The 21340-nt window shown below is 40.2% G+C and overlaps 1 protein-coding gene across 1 annotated transcript; it reads right to left on the reverse strand.

Moving 5' to 3' along the window:
• Nucleotides 1-1966: 1966 nt before the first annotated feature.
• mier2 (mesoderm induction early response 1, family member 2) lies at nt 1967-20214 on the reverse strand. The gene is made up of 13 exons (XM_034146383.1): nt 20140-20214; nt 17928-18122; nt 16459-16572; nt 16238-16361; nt 14766-14845; nt 12287-12356; nt 10460-10611; nt 9764-9845; nt 9535-9629; nt 9105-9235; nt 6573-6700; nt 5921-6023; nt 1967-4412 (listed from the first exon to the last, which is right to left on the reverse strand). The coding sequence occupies exons 2-13, from the start codon at nt 17982-17984 to the stop codon at nt 3986-3988; spliced, it is 1563 nt and encodes a 520-aa protein (XP_034002274.1). The 5' UTR covers nt 17985-18122; nt 20140-20214; the 3' UTR covers nt 1967-3985.
• Nucleotides 20215-21340: the final 1126 nt, after the last annotated feature.

The following is a 21340-nucleotide window of genomic DNA, read 5'->3' on the forward strand; positions in this document are numbered from 1 at the left end:
TACTCACTGTACTACACACAGTACAGCAGGGATACTCACTGTACTCCACACAGTACAGCAGATATACTCACTGTACTACACACAGTACAGCAGATATACTCACTGTACTCCACACAGTATTGCAGATATACTCACTGTACTACACATAGTACAGCAGATATACTCACTGTACTACACACAGTATTGCAGATATAGTCACTGTACTCCACACAGTATTGCAGGGATACTCACTGTACTACACACAGTACAGCAGATATACTCACTGTACTCCACACAGTATTGCAGATATACTCACTGTACTCCACACAGTATTGCAGGGATACTCACTGTACTACACACAGTACAGCAGGGATACTCACTGTACTCCACACAGTACAGCAGGGATACTCACTGTACTACACACAGTACAGCAGGGATACTCACTGTACTACACACAGTACAGCAGGGATACTCACTGTACTACACACAGTACAGCAGGGATACTCACTGTACTACACACAGTACAGCAGGGATACTCACTGTACTCCACACAGTATTGCAGGGATACTCATTGTACTACACACAGTACAGCAGGGATACTCACTGTACTACACACAGTACAGCAGGGATACTCACTGTACTACACACAGTACAGCAGGGATACTCACTGTACTCCACACAGTATTGCAGGGATACTCATTGTACTCCACACAGTATTGCAGGGATACTCACTGTACTCCACACAGTATTGCAGGTATACTCATTGTACTACACACAGTACAGCAGGGATACTCACTGTACTCCACACAGTATTGCAGGGATACTCACTGTACTCCACACAGTATTGCAGGGATACTCACTGTACTACACACAGTACAGCAGGGATACTCATTGTACTACACACAGTACAGCAGGGATACTCACTGTACTACACACAGTACAGCAGGGATACTCACTGTACTACACACAGTATTGCAGGGATACTCACTGTACTACACACAGTACAGCAGGGATACTCACTGTACTACACACAGTACAGCAGGGATACTCACTGTACTACACACAGTATTGCAGGGATACTCACTGTACTACACACAGTATTGCAGGGATACTCACTGTACTACACACAGTACAGCAGGGATACTCACTGTACTACACACAGTACAGCAGGGATACTCACTGTACTACACACAGTACAGCAGGGATACTCATTGTACTACACACAGTACAGCAGGGATACTCACTGTACTACACACAGTACAGCAGGGATACTCACTGTACTACACACAGTATTGCAGGGATACTCACTGTACTACACACAGTACAGCAGGGATACTCACTGTACTACACACAGTACAGCAGGGATACTCACTGTACTACACACAGTACAGCAGATATACTCACTGTACTACACACAGTACAGCAGGAATACTCACTGTACTCCACACAGTATTGCAGGGATACTCACTGTACTACACACAGTATTGCAGGGATATCTGCTGTACTACACACAGTATTGCAGGGATATCTGCTGTACTTGCTGTGATTGAGGATAAGGGAGACATCTCATGGCCACAGATAACTTTCAGTTACAATAATGCATTGCAGTGAAGTTAGGAAGGAGTTTCTAAATGCACGTTCGATATTTTATAAACAAATGAACAACATCCAAATATGTTTGAGATTTATTTAGAGAAATTAAAAAAATACTTTTACATTGTTGATTTCTAATATATATATATATTCAAAGAAACACATAGTTGTGGCTGTATTTTTTTACATGTGGATTTTCATTTATAGTATGGCGACTATTCCTGTGTACATTAAAACGTGTGTTTGTGGATTTTAAAAATATATTTTTGCAACAAGAAAATAGTTGTGTGTGTATTTGTAACATGTGAATGTTCCTTCTATGTGCACTTAATATTGAGACTGTGATATACGACACATCTATCTCACAAACAAGACACTTTATCAGCTTTTAAAATAATTTATACAAGCACATAGCATTTCAACTTGTTCATTTTAATAGTTTCTTCCTTTTCTTTACAAAATATAATAATTATAAACAAACATAACAGAAGCAGTAAGATGTATAAATTGCTAAAATGAAATAAATGAATTAAAAGGCAGTGATTCAGTGCCTTATCCTGCCTGATCTGGAGCCTCTCCCTCATGTAAACAGACACTAAACAAACATTGATCTGAAACATGGCGTGGCTTTAACAGGGATATCAAGAAGAGCTCCACCATTAATAGACAGAAACAGAAATCAATAGGATAGCTCAAACCTGCGACTAGAATACACTCACATGCTGAAGAAACAACACGTATGTTTGAACGGATACACAAATCAATACGTGATTTTGTGAAATTATGAAAAAGTGAATGCACATTTTCTAATAAGTGGCCTCCTAAAGCTCATCTATCTATCCCCTGTAATAACGCCTAATATTAGCTTCGTCCACCTTCATATGCATTTATCACATCTATGCCATCACACCACGGTTCAGTCTTTATTATTCTGCAACTAGCAGATTTATTTAGAGAAATGACACTGTAGGTTGAATATGATCAGATTTACAGATCTCATTGAAGGGGAAACGAGACTTTTTGGATACCGGTAAGAAAAAGTGGACATTCTGTATTGCGCATCCTAAGTGGAGAACAATATGTCATTATTGGAAATGTTAATGCATTCATATAAAGGGTGCCTTCTGTTTATTTCAATATGTCTGGCAGAGGTGGGTGAAAGACACATTTTAGAGGAAAAAGAGACTTTCTGTTTGTTCAAATATCACTGATGTGCCTTTGATCAACCTTGTTCACTGCTCAGATCTCACTTAGACTAAAGAGGCAAGCACGAGTTGCAACACATTTTATATTAAATATTCTAGTTATCTTTATACCCCACCATCTTTTGTATCTAATGTTGATACAAGACAAGATGCATCTCAATCCAATTAACATTTAATTGCTCTCTTTTCTGATCCATTTGTCCAAATCAATGGTAACTGACTACGGGTCATGGGGATCATCAGTTGGAGATCCTGAGGAAGTGTGATCGCATTCACTTACCTATGTTTCCATGTACTGTACACCGACTTAACACAATTGATTTGTATGGCTATTATTCATGTCAAACCGCCTCCTAATGATACAGAATATGCACCGTGTTTTTTCAGAAATGACAACAAAGCACTGCGCCTTTATAAATCTCAATGTAATTCTTCAAAGGATGAAAAATTCAACAAATCGGAAAATAAAAATAGATCCGGAAAAATATGAAGCATCTGTTTTAAGCTTTTCGTATATAAAACTAAATTGATGAGATTGACTCTTGTGCCAAACATGTTCAGACAGGTGGAGTGGAGGAGGTTGGAAATACAGACATTATCAACATCAGGGACAGAAGAGGGAGAGCTAGTTACAAACTTATTAAAGTTGACATTCAAACAGAATGTTTAAATAAATTATTTAGTTTTGAAGGGACACATTTTACTCCGTGGTCAGATTTCCAGCACCGTGTCACTCATGAAGATCTCAACCGGCTGCAGAACTGTTGAAAAATATGCAAAACAAACCTAAAAAAAAATGATTGGATGAAATCTGAGCTGCAGTTAAACTGTTCCACCCTGATAAATAAGAAAACAAAGAAACAGTGGTTAACATTGTAAATAATTGATCTGTTTAAGAAATGACTGCTAGCCACTGCAGTTCATCACCTGCACTGTGCTTCACATTTATACATAACCAATGTATCTGCCCTGGTGCAGGTTGTTGTAACAAACAGTTCATAAACACATCCTCGACACCTGAAGGAGTGATTAACACTCGTCCTTCCACAATGGAAAGAGGGTTCAAGTGTGTCAGCTTCAAAAAAGAGAGTTCAGACAGCTATGGAGGTCCGTCCTTGTTATCAAAGTTAAGGAAATGCACTTTGTGTCCTGGTTTCTCAACGTCCGGTGCGAGTAAACACCAGCAAACATCTCATGAAGAGTACCACTCAGTTTCCCCATGTCCCATCACTGTGTGAGAGGGGGGAGGGGGGGTGCTGGACGGGGGAGGTGTGCAGCAGGCCGCTAAGTGTTTGGAAGTGTGATGGGAGGACAGAGGAGGAGGGGGGGGAGGCAGAGGGGAGGCTGAACTCCACCTGCAGCCCGTGGGGGGGGGCCGTCCCTCCGCCCGCTGCATCTCCGTCCTCAGAGACAAAAGGTCCACCACACATGTGCAGCTGGTAGAAACAGGGGCCGGAGAGACGGGGGTCCTCGTGGCGGGACGGAGGGCTCCACTGAGGTGGGGGCTGGAGCTGAGCTGAGGGACAACAACTGCCGGAGCCGGGGTCCCGCAGATCGTCCAGAGGCAGGAGGGAGAAGGGACAGCCGAACTGAGGACATCCGTCTCCACACAGGTCTGACACCAGAGCACCGTCTGAGGGAGACAGATCAACAACACGTCTGAAACTCACGTCAGGTAATGTTGCTTCATCTGTTCCAGAACGGTTCGATTCATTTAAGTTTTCAATTAAAGGTCCCCTATTATACTGTTTTTCATCAATATATTATAGGTCTCAGAGATATACAAAACATGTCTCTGAAGTGTTTGGCTGAAACACCAAACAGATCATTGCAGCATCCCATAATCCCCTCTGTTTCAGCCCTGTTTCAAAAGTGCTGATTCTCTGTCTGTTACTTTAGATGAAAATAAGGAGCCCCTCCCCACGCCCCTCTGAGAGATATTTGGTTAAAAAGAACACAAAGGTGCTCTAGGAGGAGATTCAGGTGATAAGGTGAGGGGGGGTTACCTTGGTTGCTGATTGGCTAATAGTTACACAAGCCAAAAAATCGTTATGACATCACAAAGTGGCGAAAATCTGATCAGCTCATTTTCAGACAGGTTTTTATATAAATGGATCAGGACAAAAAGAGAGAGAATCTTTTTTCCTGAAACTTCCAGAGTCTCTTTTCACAGAGGGGACACATGTTGATGTAGAAGAGACATGAAAAAGAGTGACATATAGTAAAAACAGCTGCTTGAAAATGATATTTAGTCTTGATACTGAGATGAAAATGCTTGAATAGAGGTTAGATAGATATTAGGAATCTTTAAGCACCAGGAAAAGCACTTGTAAAATACAATGTATTATAATGATTATCATTATTATTATATTGTTTATACAGTATATTGTTGCATAATGAATGACTTAATCTGTAAACTATCAGCAGTGAGTTGTTCTTAAGGTGTGGTTATATTTCACAGAAACATGTATCACAGTAACATTTATTTCAACACTTATTATTCTTTTTTTTGCATTAAGGATGTATGCGTTTCCCTCTCTTGCCAAATGCATGTAAATAGTTGATCTGTTTAATCGTCCAGCACAGGATTTGTAATACGTTTTCCTTTAGTTTTGTTGATTTGCATTGTAAGAGTCCTTATACATTTGACTGTTGTTTGTGTATGCTGTCGATAAGCCCTGCTGCCATTAGTACCAACCAAAACTTGTCCTTAGTAAATACAAGTTTAAATTTGAATTCGAGTTATAGTTTTTCCCCACAAACATGTAGTTGGAATTCAACTTCCATTATGACCCCTTCATTATGACCGAAGATTTTCATTGTCATAACTACACTGGAGCTACTGTATGTACGTATGACTAATACAAGCCTTGAACCTTGACCCAACATGGTTACACTTGGACCAGATTTGACTACAAATATATAATAATTTTTTAACCAACACAAAAGTCAAGTAGGAACATTTGAATGTATTCTTGAATGACTCATTATATCTGACATAGTTTACTGAACAGCCAGGTGAGGCTATACGCTATGTAGCTTTTGGATCTAATTAGCGTTGAATTATCTACCACAAGCAAGTTTTTGAGATCCGTTACCAATCAACACATTATTTAGAGTCTCTAGTCTCTACATTTCTCTTGTGTTTACCTGCAGGCCCGGCCTGCGTTCTGTGGCCTGCCTGGAGCGAGTTCATGGCTTTAAGAGAAAGCGGGGAGTTCGTCTGCGGCGGGGTCTCCTCTCCTCCTCTGGAGTACCATGACAACGAGTGTACATGCAAACACATACACATACACACATGCACGCACAAACACAACAACACAGGACACACATGAGGAAAACAAAAAGTTGTGGGAAAAACAAAAAAGGGTGAGACTTGAAAAATGTTCATAAAATAAGATAATGATAATGTGATGTTTGAAAAAAGGCAAACAATGAACTCAAAATAGGACATTCAATAGACAAAATGAAATCTGTAGAAGTGTATGTACAAAGAAGATGATGGATATGTGCCTGACATGGTATGCAAATGGTTTTTATAAAGAAAAATGCGCAGCTCTTTTGGATTTCAGTGTCAATTAAAACCACAATAAACCGACTCAAATTCAACTCACTTTTCAATTGATATGTTTTCTACTAACTTCTTTGTGCTTGTTTCAAAGCGGTTCTGTCTTGCCTTAACATGAGATCATAGGAATAATAGTTTAGGGTCTTAGGGCTGAAACCCTCGCTTCACTATTAGTTATGGCCTTCTGTAAGAGAGTATTTGATCCACCACATCCTGTGTTTGTTTACCTTGTTTGTCCAGTTCCAGGCTGGACTGTGGAGGGACCGGGGACTCCAGCTGCCGCGTGGAGCCCCGAGACGACAAGCCTGAGGAGGAGTTGCTTCCCTCCACCTCCCCGTCCTGCTCTCCATCCTCTCTGCAACACACAAAACACTGTTACGGCCCGTCCACACAGCAGCGTTAAAAAAAATCTTGGAACGCTTCTGCCCATTCACTTTGAATGGGGTGACGTCACTTTGCCTCACTTTTCGCCGAACTGCATTGTGGGCAGCAGAGCGGAGATTTTCAGGATTTTCAGGATTCAAAGTTGAGCAATGTTCAACTTTTGAAGCTGAGGTGGAAGCGTCAGCCAATCAAATCCCGTGTATGCAAATCTGACAGTTCAAGCGCTAGCCAATCAAACCGCGTGTATGCTGGGAGAGACATACCGCAGGTCATTTCCTCAGATTCCAAAAAATGGAGGAGAAATTAGCGGTAGGGAATCACCCGGTGCTTTATGACCAGTCCCTATTTACCTACCGGGATATAAACCGGAGGAGCCAGGCATGGAGGGAGGTGGCAGAGACAGTGGTAGGTTTTCACCTGTTTGGGGAGTTTATATCCAGTTTACTTCGGGCTTTTTTGCTTCGTATGTCGGGGGCGGGAGATTCATGTGATTGGTTGTTGGTGCCTTGCTCGCAAAAAATCCCCAAGCTTCAGATACGCCCACCTCCAAGATTTTTTTAACGCTGCTGTGTGGACGGTCCGTTAGTGTAAGCATCAATGGTGTACAGTTATCAAGCAACAATAACAGATTAAACACACAGCGCAGGAGAGTTACACACCCTAATGCACACGCCCTGAACTCATCACATTGGTCACATGGAGGGGAATGGAAACTCATTTCGTACAAGAATTTGAGAAATGGCACAAAGAAACCTGTTTCTCTGGATAATAAAATAAACATGAATTCCAGTTAAAAGGCATTACTTCATCGGGATGCTTTGCAGCAATGCTTCAGCTTCAAGAAGTGCAGGATAAAAACACATTTTCATGATTTGGATACCCAATGGATTCCTACTTAGAATAGCTACAGCTAATGGGAATAAATAAATGAACAGCTTTAAAAATGGTCTGGTGTTTCTCAAAGAGGTTCTGGGAACAGGACTGTTATAGATTTAATGGGAAGTTATTTATTTATTTAAATCGTTTATTTGGCAGGGACAATGCACAGTAATGAACACTTAAAACATTCAAATGTGTCAAGCGTAACAATGCCAGATTTAGCTTTGAGCTAGTTTCCATCCGCAGTCCATCACTGGACAAGTTCAGATGAGAACATGCAGGAAATCCTCACTGCAGGAATAAATACAATAGAAGCATATTCTGGGAAACAGAGCAGAAGAAATAAGCCGTACTCTTCTCTAATATTCTGGGATGTCATTCAACTGAATAGCAGAAATGAGAAAGGGCTCATGTGCATGTTCACACAACATGTATGTATGGAGTCAGGCGTGATCTCTTAGTCCAGTGGTTCTCAACTGGTGGGTCGCGACCCAAAAAGGGGGTCGCGGACCTGTTTGAAGTGGGTCGCATATGTGTGAGTGAATAAAAAGAAATTGAAAAAGAAAAAAAAACATTTTTTATTTTTTAGGAAAAAAGGCAAACTTTTATTTTGAAGGCCCGATTTTCTAACGCTGTGCATGCAGGCGTTGGACTGGAAGTACCGACCATAAACGGTTTTGAAAACTTCTGTCACGTAGCATCTTCTCAATAAAACATCTTTGCTGATGTTTTTTCGAGTCTTCTAGCCAATCAGAATCAAGATTGTTGCCAGAAGTCCCCACGGAGAATAACTTTGCGGTAGAACTACTCTTTATACATCCATGGGTACAACATCAGATAAAAATGAACACATAATGAAATATGACCCCCGGTTTGATGATTGACAGGTCACAGAACAATGGGGGCTATCTACCCTTACCCACAATTGAAAGTAATTCACACAGACTATCTACTCTTTGCTCTTCTCTCTGTGTGGAGCAGCAAGCTGTCAGAACTAAGTGAAAAACAAACAATGGCATAAAATATTATTAATATGTCGGGTAGCAATAGATTTATTTATTTTCCTCTCAGAGTGTACCAGAATGTGTAGTTTATATGTTAGTATTTCAAAAAATCTCCTGGGGGAGAAACCCCCCAGACCCCCCTTTGGGCGTTGGGTTTTCAGCATGTTATACAGTTCAGCTTTGATTCCATCATCTCATTAAACCTTATTTAAAAGCATTCTTCAGTTTAGTGAAGGGATATATGCACTGTACTTCACTTTAATAATGTATGCTGAAAAGCGTATATATTACAGCACGATTTTTTGTTGAATCGATTTGAGTGGTTCAAAAATGTCGGGTCGCGATTGATTGACAAAGGAAAAAGTGGGTCCCGAGGCCTGACCAGTTGAGAACCACTGTCTTAGTCTATATACTTAAAGAGCTCATGGTTATCCTCCATATGAGGCTTTGATAGACTTTACATTGTGTCATTGTTGTTGCAGCAGTACTCACATGCTCCCTGACTGCAGGCTGAACTTCTTGCGGCTCAGCCTGGTCGTCTGCTGGGTGAAGTACTCGTGGCGCTCAGACTTCTTCCACATGTAGTAATACTGCACACACTCCCCAACGGAGCGCGTTCGTACCTGAGGAGGAGGAACACGTTACCTTTACTTCCCACCCAATAACAATTTAGAATACTTAATTTTATCCTCTGGGGGAAAAGGTTTCATGACAATTGTTCCATTTAAGAAAAAACAAAAAAAAAAATAGGAATATTTAAATCGACAAAATAAAATAAAATAGAATACAAATATTGGTACAAAAAGGACATTTGAAATAATACTAAATAAAAATGTAAATGAAATGAAAAATAACATGTTTTTTATAATAATTTAAAACATTAGACACATTGTACTACAGACAGATAAGACTGAGCTCTCACCTTATTCCCCTGGATGAGGTTGAAGTTTTTCCCGTAAACCCGATAGCCGTGCTCGAAGCTCCTGCACTCCTCCTCGCTCCAGGCACAAAGCTCTTCTACAGAGAGGGAGGCGAATTAAGAAACACTTGTGAGTTAAATTAAATACAATTATTTTTATATTAGGGAGGATTTCATTATCACGGTCTTGGTTGTGAGTGCATTGTTAATAAGTATAATAGCAGTTTCTTACCACTGAACACTTTCACATTGAAGCTTACTCGTCTCAGTGCCTCTTCTGCATTGAAGTTGCATTTCACTAGTTCGTACAGAGCCTGAGGATCAAGAGAAGGGGTGAGAGAAAAGGGTCAGACTGTCACAAAGAGAATAGCTGCAGAACCTGATCTCTGTTTACACTGAGCTGATTACAGAAGCACTCTTTCAGTAACACACCAACTGCATTAGGTTAGGGTAGGTAGAAGTTCAAGCATGTGATTATTGTCATATACATTAAGTTATACATTACACCAGTTAATGAAGAATTTTCCTACCTTGAGAAAATGGTGACATGTTTTGCAAGGAAACGAGTCTAGAGTGTGAAGTGCATACTGTAGTGTAGATTTCCAGCATGAGTCTTATTCAGAAATGTCATTTGGTTTTGTTTAAGATGTTATAAGTTTAGTCACAAACCCCATTCTCTTTATCTGGACCACTAGACAGAATGCAAACAAATACTCAAGCAATAATCAGAGCAACCATTGAGAGACATAAAGTATTTCAGTGAAATTAAGATACAATGTGAAGCCAGCTACAAGAAAGTATTTTACAGCCCAGTCCCAATAATCAAATGCAAATCCCAATAATGTTTGCCGAAACCAAATTCTAAGATCATTAGAGTTGAATTGTTACCCCTACATTGTCTTATGTGATGCAGTATGAAGTTGCCTACCTGTTGGTTGTCCCGCACAGTGTGTCCTTGTGTTTGTGTGCACGCTGCCCCCTCCTGGTTAAACGGCCTCTGTGCATTAAGCAAAAATTCTTCCACTTCCTGTACCGGCAGAACGCCCGGCTTCCACAACAACTGGTCCTCCCCACTGCAGGCTAAAAGAACAGAGGAAGGTAAAGAGAGGCGGCAGAGGAAGAAGAGCAAAACAGAAAAGTGTTTTGCAGTGACTTCTTAAAAACCTTTAATCTCCTGTTCTGGCTGCCTTACACTGGCTCCCTATAGAACACAGGGTAGAATTTAAAATGCTTCTTCTCGCATACAAAGCCCTTAATGGGCAGGCGCCATCTTACCTTAAAGAACTCATTATACCCTACTGTCCTACTAGGGCATTGCGTTCCAAGAATGCAGGGTTGTTGGTTGTTCCTAGAGTCTCTAAAAGTACAATGGGAGCCAGAGCCTTTTTTTATCAAGCTCCACTTTTGTGGAATCAGCTTCCAGTTTGTGTTCGGGCGGCAGACAGCCTATCCGTTTTTAAGAGTACGCTTAAGACCTTCCTTTTTGATAAAGCTTATAGTTGATAAAATAATCTAATAAGAGTGCATTGACGTAGACACGTTGTGCCTCTTCACCTATACATTTGAGTTCTTACTCTTTTTCCTTACTGATGGTATGTAATTGGTTGTGTGTGTAGACGGTGGAAGCAGGGAGAGGCATTTACGCGCCTTGATCCCTGCCGAGTCGACGCACAACTGTTGATTGGTGTCAGTGCCAAAAAACGTTTTAGGAGCAATGCGCTCATGGTATAGATGTGGCGCATACATCTTAATTCCTACTCTTTTCCCTCACCCTATCCTAAGGGAGTGTATGTACGTAGACACGTTGTGCCTCTCCACCTCTGTTCCTTACTTCCTACTTGCTACCCCTTTCCCTCAACCTATCCTAAGGGAGTCCATGTACGTAGACACGTTAGTTTAGCTGCTATAGGCTTAGACTGTCGGGGGACACCTTACTTCTTCTGTCTGTCTGTACCTGTGTACTCTCATGTTCCGAATAACCCAGCTTCCCCCAAATTTCTTTTTGGTGTCTATCTACGCCGGGATCCTGAGTCGTGGCTGATCCTGTTGCGGTCCTGTGTCCTGGATCCTCTATCCTGAGTTATAATAATAATAATAATAATAATAATGGGTTCCATTTATAAAGCACTTCGTATTCGAATTCAAATCCCGAAGTGCTACAGGCAGTGAGCAGGAACAGTATAAATAGACATGACACAACACGGAGTTCTGGATCTGAGTCCTGGACTTCGAGTCATGGCTGAACCTGTCACTGTGGTCCTGCCTGACTCATCATACTACTTCCCTGATGGCTCCCACAGGATTGTTGACATCCTCGTGGATTCATCTTCTTATTATAGACACATGCATTTCCAAACATTTGGACTACCTACGCTGTAAAATGTATTATCTCTTTGATTTACACACGGCATCTATTGCACGTCTGTCCGTCCTGGGAGAGGGATCCCTCCTCTGTTGCTCTCCCTGAGGCAGAGGGTGTCGTATTGTCATACTGATATTCTGTAAAAACTGTGAAGTCCACTGAGACAAATGTAACATGTGTGATATTGGGCTATATAAATAAACATTGATTGATTGATTGATAATCTATTTCTTTTCCAACTTCTACACAGAGGCTTTAAAACCCTGACATGACTTAGTTATTGGGACTGTTTCATGCACAGTTCATGAAACATGTTACATTTATTCTCTATACAACAGCAGTTACACTAGTTTCTAACCATGAAAACATCCTCACATCTTGTCACAGGCTTACCTCTCTTCTGGTTGGTACATGAACTGAGTGGAGGGATTTTGGCCTGGTACATAGAGCCAACCATGATCTCCTGAGAATGGAATCAAAGGCAATCTGTCAAAGCTCTCAAATGGGTCATACACACCCAAAAAGACACTCTTTAAGACATGATGTGTGGCAGGCTTCTTCGGGGAGACCTGACCAGGTCTCAGATCAAAGGGACGAGGCTACTTTAGATTTGGAATGGAGGGGTGTTTTTTCTGGCTTGCATGAATGAAAACATTTCTAAGTGCTGCATTTTATTACCATTCAAGTAAGGCCAGCAAGTAAGTGACGACTACGGTTGAGTTGAAATCTTGTCCCATGTCCTGGGATGTTAGTTTGGGCTCAGTCTGACTCATCAGATGTAGACTGTGGGTATAAGTCTGCAATCAGCCTTGTATCTCACGCTATGTGCACTTTCTATTTTGCAGGAATACAAAAAAGTGTTTCCCCCCCCCCCGATACCAGAATGATTATTACGTGGAGCCAGTCCTTTCTGTACAATGCTATTTAAGTCCGGCAATGTGAAGCTTAGTTTACGTTTAGGTTGGGATTTTGGCCTCAATCAATCAATCAATTTGAATTCAGAAAGTCCTGCAGTCAATGATTTAAACTCATGACAAAGTATAGGAGACACAGGAACATCTAACGCTCTGCTGCTTTAAGGATTAAGTCTAAGACAGACACATTATTGGAAAGTAAGTCAATCATTACACATTATCTTAAGCCATAAGCCACAAATAAATATTCCTGGCTCAATAGGGCATTGAGAGAGTAAAAGAGAGAGAGAGAGAGAGAGAGAGGCGTTGGCTGCGCTCAGGGGCAGACAGCTTTGGCGATTGGAGGGAAGAATTAGAAGTGAAGTGGTGTAGTCACAGTAAATGTAAGCAAGCAGCAAACACCAGGTCTGAAGAATAAAGCCAATTCAGAAGTGTCTCAAACTTGTGCTCTCTGGAATATCAGAGGGACTTCTCTGGTTGTCGATGAACAGTGGCGGCGCCAGGGTATGGCTGGGGTAGGCTACAGCCATACCAAGAAATGGCTTAGCCCCACCTTAGCCCCACCATGAGAAATGATGTTAAAGTAAGCAAATTAAATTAAATAATAAGCAAAATGCTAAATGTTGAGAACACGGATTGCGAAAATATACGAGTCGTGTCCACAACACACAAACTGATCCTGCTGTAAGTGCACGTTACTGATGCAATATGGTTGAGACCATTCGGGCTTATGCTAGAAGAGGGGTGCAAGGAATAGTCTAAGTAGTGGGGGAGTTTTATACACTAAAAGGTGTGGAAAGACGCGGCCGCGGTCAGATCAAAATGCCTCTGAATGCAATTTGAATAGACCTACAGCCAATCAGAGCAACGAAACGTTGGGTCTGCGTCATGCATTACTGATTGAGATCAATCGGAACCGCCATTCAGTATCCCCATTGGATCTTCAACGTGTACTATCATACGTCACGTGATCCCTTTTTATTTACTACAAGACAAATGTGCCGTTTTATTTCAAACAGTTCCATTTTGATTGAGACAGGGAAATAATCTAGACCTCACGCGTGGCGTTAATCTGTCAAGGGGGGGGGGGGGCGATATAGCGTGTATGTAATTACATTGAGAATACTGACTTGAGCCCCACCACTGTATGGGTTAGCCCTACCATAGATTACCCAACAAAGATACTCTGGCGCCGCCACTGTCGATGAATAAATCAACTTCTCACTTGAATTATTACCTCAGTACATTTTTCCTGCTGAGTTTATGGTCTTAATCGTTAGTTTCAAGTCTTCTCCATAAAGCATGATGATCATTTCATAAATTATGGTCACATTTACAATAATATGGATGATATAGAAGCGAGTGCTTTATGGTGGAGGTTCCTAACTGGTTGGTTGCAGTCCAAAAGTGGGTCTTTCTGAAAGGAATCATCAGAAAGTCAAATTCATTTCCAGGTCTAAGCTTATATTTTGAAGTGCCCTTTCCTGCTGTAGAGTTTTGTTTGCATACTCACAACTTGACAGAGTAAGAACCTCCACTGCCAGGTGTGTGTGCACATAACAGCTTGACTTACACACACAGACCAAACCCTGCTTCCTGTGGATTGTGTGCGTGTGCATGTAAGGGTCCCGCTTCTCTACCTTTTATTTCATTTTTATTTAAGGCTTTATTTGTGGAGTTTGAACTACGTAATAGGTGAAATTGTTTGTGATTGAGAGGTTTTTTGTCTCTCAGCACCCGATGCAACAGGATTACAATGAGTGTGCGTTCCTTGCGTTAGAGGTGTGAATGAAAAAAAGCATCTGACACCCTTGCGGTTAAGAAAGGGGGCTATACAACTGTGGTTAGTATTCATTCTGTCAAACATTACAGCAGTGGTGGCAACGAATCTGCACTCTACCGATTTTTATAGTTTCCTATTTGTTGTGTTGTGTATGTTTTTGCCCGGAGTGGCCTACCTTGTGCTCTTCTTTGGAGGGAATAGAGGCATCATCCGAGTCTTCATCTGATGAGCTGACTAATGTGTCTTTGTCTCCACCTGAAAGACAGAATATTTGACTGGATTGGATCATCTTTTCCTGATGAGCAATTCGGTTTGCTAACAGAATTCAACACAACCAATACACATGATACAATATTTTTTAATATATATACATTAAACAGTAGACAAAAGGGGGTTTTCATTATCATAAATTGCAATAAATGAACCCAAGAGTCCATCAGTCCTTTCGGAGTGGAAGGGAAACTAGGTCTATGATCTCAGATATCCTTTTGGGGGCCTCTTGAAAAAAGATGCTTCCTTCCTGATGGCAGGAGTTATGATGTTGAGGGTCTGCCTGATTGGCTCTAAGGTGATAAACATGGCAAGATCATTCAGGGTATTGCTGATGGTCCTTAAAGTTTGAACAAGAACAGATAGATCTGAAAACCCACAATCTACCGTTTAAATGATTTTACTGCTGCTGTGTGTGCACTTCTCTCTCTTCTTGTTATTGCTACATTACATTGAGTCATCCAATCGAACTCTGGGATGTCAGTCTCCACATTTGTCTTTTGGCTAAGATTACATATCTGTCTTCGCATATTTCAAAATAACAAATTGAGGGATGTGTCATACTGTTTTTTTTTTTAATCTAATTTATCCGGCCTTTTGGTTTTATTTAAATCCTCAACAGTAACTGCATGTCCGGAAATTATCTCAAAACTCTTGATCCAGCAATATAACTTTTTTCGAAACCTCATTTGCAAAAGTCTATATGTAATTCTTAATTTTTTTTAACCATTATTCGACAAGTGAAGCCTATTGAGATAATGAAGCAGAAGTGGGTAATACTGGGATTTATAGAGAGAGAGAGTGGACTTAGTGAAAAAAAAAAAATGCAATACTTTAAACTCTGTAAAAATACAATTCAGGATGAAGAATCAAAGAGGCGAAAGGCATCTCCTCTACTATGGCTTTAGAGAAACAAACAGACAAAGCTGCATACATGCCACATATTTGGTTTTCATGATATTTTGTGGACTCTGCAACAAAAATGTCACTACAAAGTTGGACAAAGACACATAAAGCAGAACATGGTCGCATACCAGGAAGTTCTCATATGATATTATACAGAAATAAATGTAATTTCCTGGCACTGGTGGCGTGTCATTTTATTGATTTGTACTGCCTAGCTGTAAATAACACGCTGCAATCTCAGCAAAAGCACTGATTTTAAATCTAATGTTGGAAAAATATACCACAAAATCAAATGTTACAAAAATTGTGCTTTCTGTTATTACTACCATAAAGGTTTCATCTGAAAAGATCATCAATTTGGGTCAAAAGCTGTTCCGTTTGAATTGAATTTATGACGCAAACCCACAATTATCTTTCCTTTTATTCTGCGCGATATGGTGATGTAAATGTGTACGTCTATGTGTTTGTTACCTTGAAGGCGGCAGAGCAGATCTGAGGTGTTTGAGGTGACGGAAGGGGTGAGATAATCAGCTGACGACTCCTCCTCCTCCTCCTCCTCCCCCTCCCCAGGAAAGAGATCCTCTGTAATCTGATCCTGTCAAATACAACAATGGAACAGCAAATGAAATCAAAGCACAGAGGAGAACACAGAATTAAGTAATCGCATTTCAGTCATTCACGTTGCATCTCACCTTGTCCAGTGTCATGCCTGGCAGGCTGGCAGTCATGTGACAGGTCTCCTTCTCTGGGTCTGACATGGTGTAGCCGTACAGAGCCAGCAGCTCCTCCAGAGGAAGCTCCCCAGCCTTCAGACACACAGTTACAGAGGGAGAAGATTACTTCCACATTTTCTAGACTGTCAGTTCATTAATGATGTGTATATGTTTTCTTTTTTTTGCCCAAATGTCTCCCGAGCTTTCACTCAGTTTGCAGAGTCCCTCTCAAATGGGAAAGACATTTCCAACTCATAACAAATGGAGAATTGATAAAGGCAAATGGACAAAGGACAAACCGGAATATCTTCAAAGTTAAACCCAGAAAAAGCCTTCTTCATGTCAGTCACATTTAAGGAGTTAAAGGTGGGGTAGGTAAGTTTGAGAAACCGGCTCGAGTGCGCTAGAATTTGAAAATACACAACCGGAGAAAATCTGCCACTTCCTTACAGAGCCCCTCCTCCAACACACACGAACGTGCACATGACCAATGAGGGCACGAGATAAGTTTGTGCACAGATGGAAGGCTGACAGGCAGGTAGGCCATCCAGTTATTTTAGCCGGACCGGCTAACATGATTGGTCGTGCTTTTTACAGTACTACAGCTTCCACAGATGACATTTTTCTATGGATCTTTTGTCAAAGCACTTAAGATATTCATTGCTATCGGGATGTTAAGAGCATTCCATGGAATATAACAAAAAGTGTATCTCGAGCCGGTTTCTCAAACTTACCTACCCTACCTTTAAAGATACAGTTGGTAACTTCATTTGTAAACAATGTTTTTCCTCATATTCGCTGAAACCAACACTATATCCCGGCAGATCAAATCTGTAAGAAAAGTAGTTCCCTCTCACTTCTAATAGCGCTCCAAATAACTTTTACAAGATTAAACCACAGGTAGAGAAAACGCAGAAAAAGCTAAAATATCAAATATTAATCAAGATGTGGTTACTGCATTGCTTATTTCTCGCCTATAATGTTTTCAGAAACAAATTTCAGTCTACTTTTAGCTAAAGTAGACTGAATGCACTGGGCTTGGTCTTGGCCCAGAAGATTTCAAGAAGGTGACAGGGTCATTGCTCATTTTAGTCTGAGGGTTTTTTGTCAACAGTTTACAGAAAAAAAGATGTGTGAATATCTGAACTTAATCTGTTTGTTTATTTTTTCCATTTAGTTACATAAGGTGATGAATGATTTTGGTCCTCTGATTTTAAACGGTGTTGTTTACATAATATTTCTGGGAATAATGTATAATTATCTTGCAAACCAAACTTCAGATACATTTGGAAACAAACTCATAACACCATGGTCAATTGTTAAATTATGAGTTTAGAGATTTCAATCAAAGCATACATTTTGAATAGTAAGAATAATGTGACTATGGGTTTGTTAGTGATGCAGTGACGTCTGCAGAAAGTGTCTGTGGTGTTCATACAGTTACTAACTTTAGTGTAGATGGCTGAACTTGAGCGTACAGTGTGGGACTGCGCGGCCATCTTCATGGGGCGAACGTCCTCTGAAACTCCTCTAAGGCTGGTTAACACTTCTGCTTCTCCTGCTGAGGGTCTTCCTCACAGTTCCTCATCCTCTCTCCACTAGACCACAACATGCACACTTCTCTTTAGGGGCTTTTCACCCACCTGCAGACACAAACAAACACCGAGTTATTTGTACTGTCACGTAAAGCAGCATGCAAAGGAATTACAACATGGAGGTACATTCCTATACATTCCTGCCACACAAACAACATGAAGAATCAAATGGCTGATCCCTGACTTTTGAATTATTATTTTTTGGCACACACTTGTATCTCCACTTTATTGATGTGTTAAGTTGTATCTAATTATATAAGGGTTATCCTTTTATATTTTTCTTATTTATTTCAAACTTTAAACTCTGCTTTTATAAAAGTGCGAAAAAGTCCTTCTTATTTTAAACCACCATTTTGAACTCAAACTGCGACCTGCTGTAGTTGTACGAGTTGTATTATACATTGTAATCTACGCGTGGCACTCAATTGTAGCTTTTCATCTTTTGAAATCACCGAAAATAAACAAACCCACAACAGTTGTGGTTTTGGTTTGATAAAAGGGCCTACTACTTAAAATCAAAACAGCTAATAGTTCTTCATACACATTCTCCTACATGTTTTCCAAAGTAGGCTTTGGCCTAAAATAAGAAGGTCAAAGTGGAACAAATGTAATTAATGCAGCCATAAGAGGTCAACACAGAAGTGAAGAAACTTTGTGCAGCAGGCTACAGGACAGAGGATGTAAAAGTAGGAATACTCTGTTACAAGTAAAAGTCCTGCAATCAACATATTAATCAAGTAAAGGTAGATAAGTATTGGCATCAAAATATACTTAATGTACCAAGAGTAAAAAGTAGTCATTGTGCAGAATTGCCCATTTAAGAATAATATATATTATATGTTTTGATTATAATTATTGATCATTAAAGTGTTATCAAAGCTGGTAAAGGTGCAGCTAGTTTGAATGACTTTGTATACTGCAAGGTAGCTTGTGAATTTACTCCAGGTGGAACTAAAGTCTGATTTAAGAGTTGAATACATTTCACATCATTAATCCAAATCTGAAAAGCAACTAAAGTTACTTAGTAAATGTAGTGGAGTAAAAGTATAGTATTTACCTCTGAGTTATAGTTGAGGAGAAGTACAAAGTTGTAGTTGAGTAGAAGTACAAAGTAGCAGAAAGTGGAAATAGTCAAGTCAAGTAACTCAAAACTGTACTTAAGTACAGTACTTGAGTAAACGTAGCTAGTTACTTTACACCACTGACTACAGCTTTGGTTTTGGTGTGATACTAGTACTTAAAAATAACACACATAACAGCGAATAGTTTTCCATATGGGGTGACTACACATTCTCTTACTTTGTCAACATGTTTTCTATACAGGCTTTCGGCTAAAATAATGAAGTCAAAGTGGGACAAATGTAGTTGAAGCAGCCATGCAAGTTGAGGCCACATAAGAGGTTAACACAGAAGTGTAGAAACTTCGTGCAGCGGGCTACAGGACAGAGGATGTAGCCCACCGTAGTTCAAACAGCGTGCCACCACTCATTGAATTACATTAAACTTCTTCACACACCACTTCTTGGTAAATTAGATAAAAAAGTCCAGTGTAAAATATAAATATAAGGTGTGTCTGTAGCATTGGGTGCCTGACCAGGGGCGCTTTCCTGTGACTTGGTGCTGAACGTCTCTTCCTCCCCGGCTACACAAGAAGGAACTAGTTTCTCAATATTTCCGAAAGGGACGTTTTGGAGTTTACCGCCGACAAGTCGTGACATCCCTCCCAACTTTTTCTACTCACTTCGTCTCACTTCGCACCTGAAACAGTTCAGCACCACCGTGTTAGACCCCTGCCTTTTGTTTTCTGCGGATTTACTATCAAGGCGGAGGAGGGAATGGCTCTTTAAAGCTAAGAACGCGGAGAGAGGCGATTCGCTGGAGAGCTTCTCCATTTCTCCCCCCGCTTTTTCACTTAAAACACCCCCGTAGCCCCTCTTTGAACCGGGGTTTCCCAGCCGCTGACACCGTAACACTCTTTTGTGCCCCACGACGTGACAAAAGTGTTAAATTCGGTCTATTTATTCTCTAATTTGACTCGTTACATTCCTCGTTTTCGCTCACTTACCTCCGCCATTCCGTTTCTGTGTAAGCTGAGTATTGCCCGGATGTTGTAGCTCCTCTACTGCTCCGTTTATTGCCGCAACAGCGACTGTGCTACACTTAGTTAGGTGCACACTTATATCCACTATTTCCACGTAAATCGGCTATTTTTGAATATCTTGACAGCTGGCATTTGAAAAAAAATCTCCTTTAGTTACAAAAAATATCGCTCCAACTTTCGGTATCAATTCTGCTCTTATTGCAATGCTTTTAGAAGCAATCTACTAAAAGCACAGACAACTAAATACATGAATGTTACTGATGGCCATTTTTTATTTGATTGGCTATAAATATTGCCCCTTTTGCTACAGCTTTGGAAATATTAATATATCAATAATATTTTTTTTCACCTCTGTTTTTGTTATGTTTTGTCTAACAGTTAGGCAACTTTCAACAAGTCCTAATTTCTGCTTTTATTGCAATATTTTTAAAAGCAAAAGCACATACAAATACAGCATGTTTATATGTTACTGATGGCTATTTTCAATTTTACTGGATATATTTTGTCCCTTTGCATGTTTGAACAACATGTTTGAAAATAATACACTTTTTACTATATTTTTTGTCTTTTTCGTTGGTTGTGTGGCCTTGTTTTGTCCCCAAAGTAGGTCTTGTTTTTTTATTATCATTTTTTACCGTTGAGAAAATACGATTGTAAAGATAAATATCGCCCCATATGTTGAACAGGCAAGACATGGTAAAAGCAGATACAGATATAGGTCTGTTTTCTCAGCCACTGAGTGCTTACATTTTCTCAAGATAGACAGGCAGAGTTAATGTATGGTGTCAACGTGTGACATTATTGAACCACAACAAAGTATATCATATGATGATCATTCAGTTAATTTGCCTTATGTACTGTTGCCACCAACTAAGCTTGATATCAGTCTCGCTCTTCATGTGTAAAAGTCATATTAGTCAAAAGAAAATAACACATGGTTGGTATGTATTTGTTTTTAACAGATTGCTTGCGTAACACCCAAAGTCTTTAACTGATATGAAGATGTGTAACAGGGGACCCAGTGTAAACAAACTACACATTGATATTTATTTCTGGTGTATATATTTGTTATGTCAATTGCCAAAGTGAACTGATATTCGTATGTTTTTTTCTGATTTATATGATAATATTTAAAAAAGAAAAGGATACTCATGGAAAGGATACT

This window comes from Trematomus bernacchii, unplaced genomic scaffold (genome assembly GCF_902827165.1).
Source record: "Trematomus bernacchii unplaced genomic scaffold, fTreBer1.1, whole genome shotgun sequence".
Classification (NCBI taxonomy): Eukaryota; Metazoa; Chordata; class Actinopteri; order Perciformes; family Nototheniidae; genus Trematomus; species Trematomus bernacchii.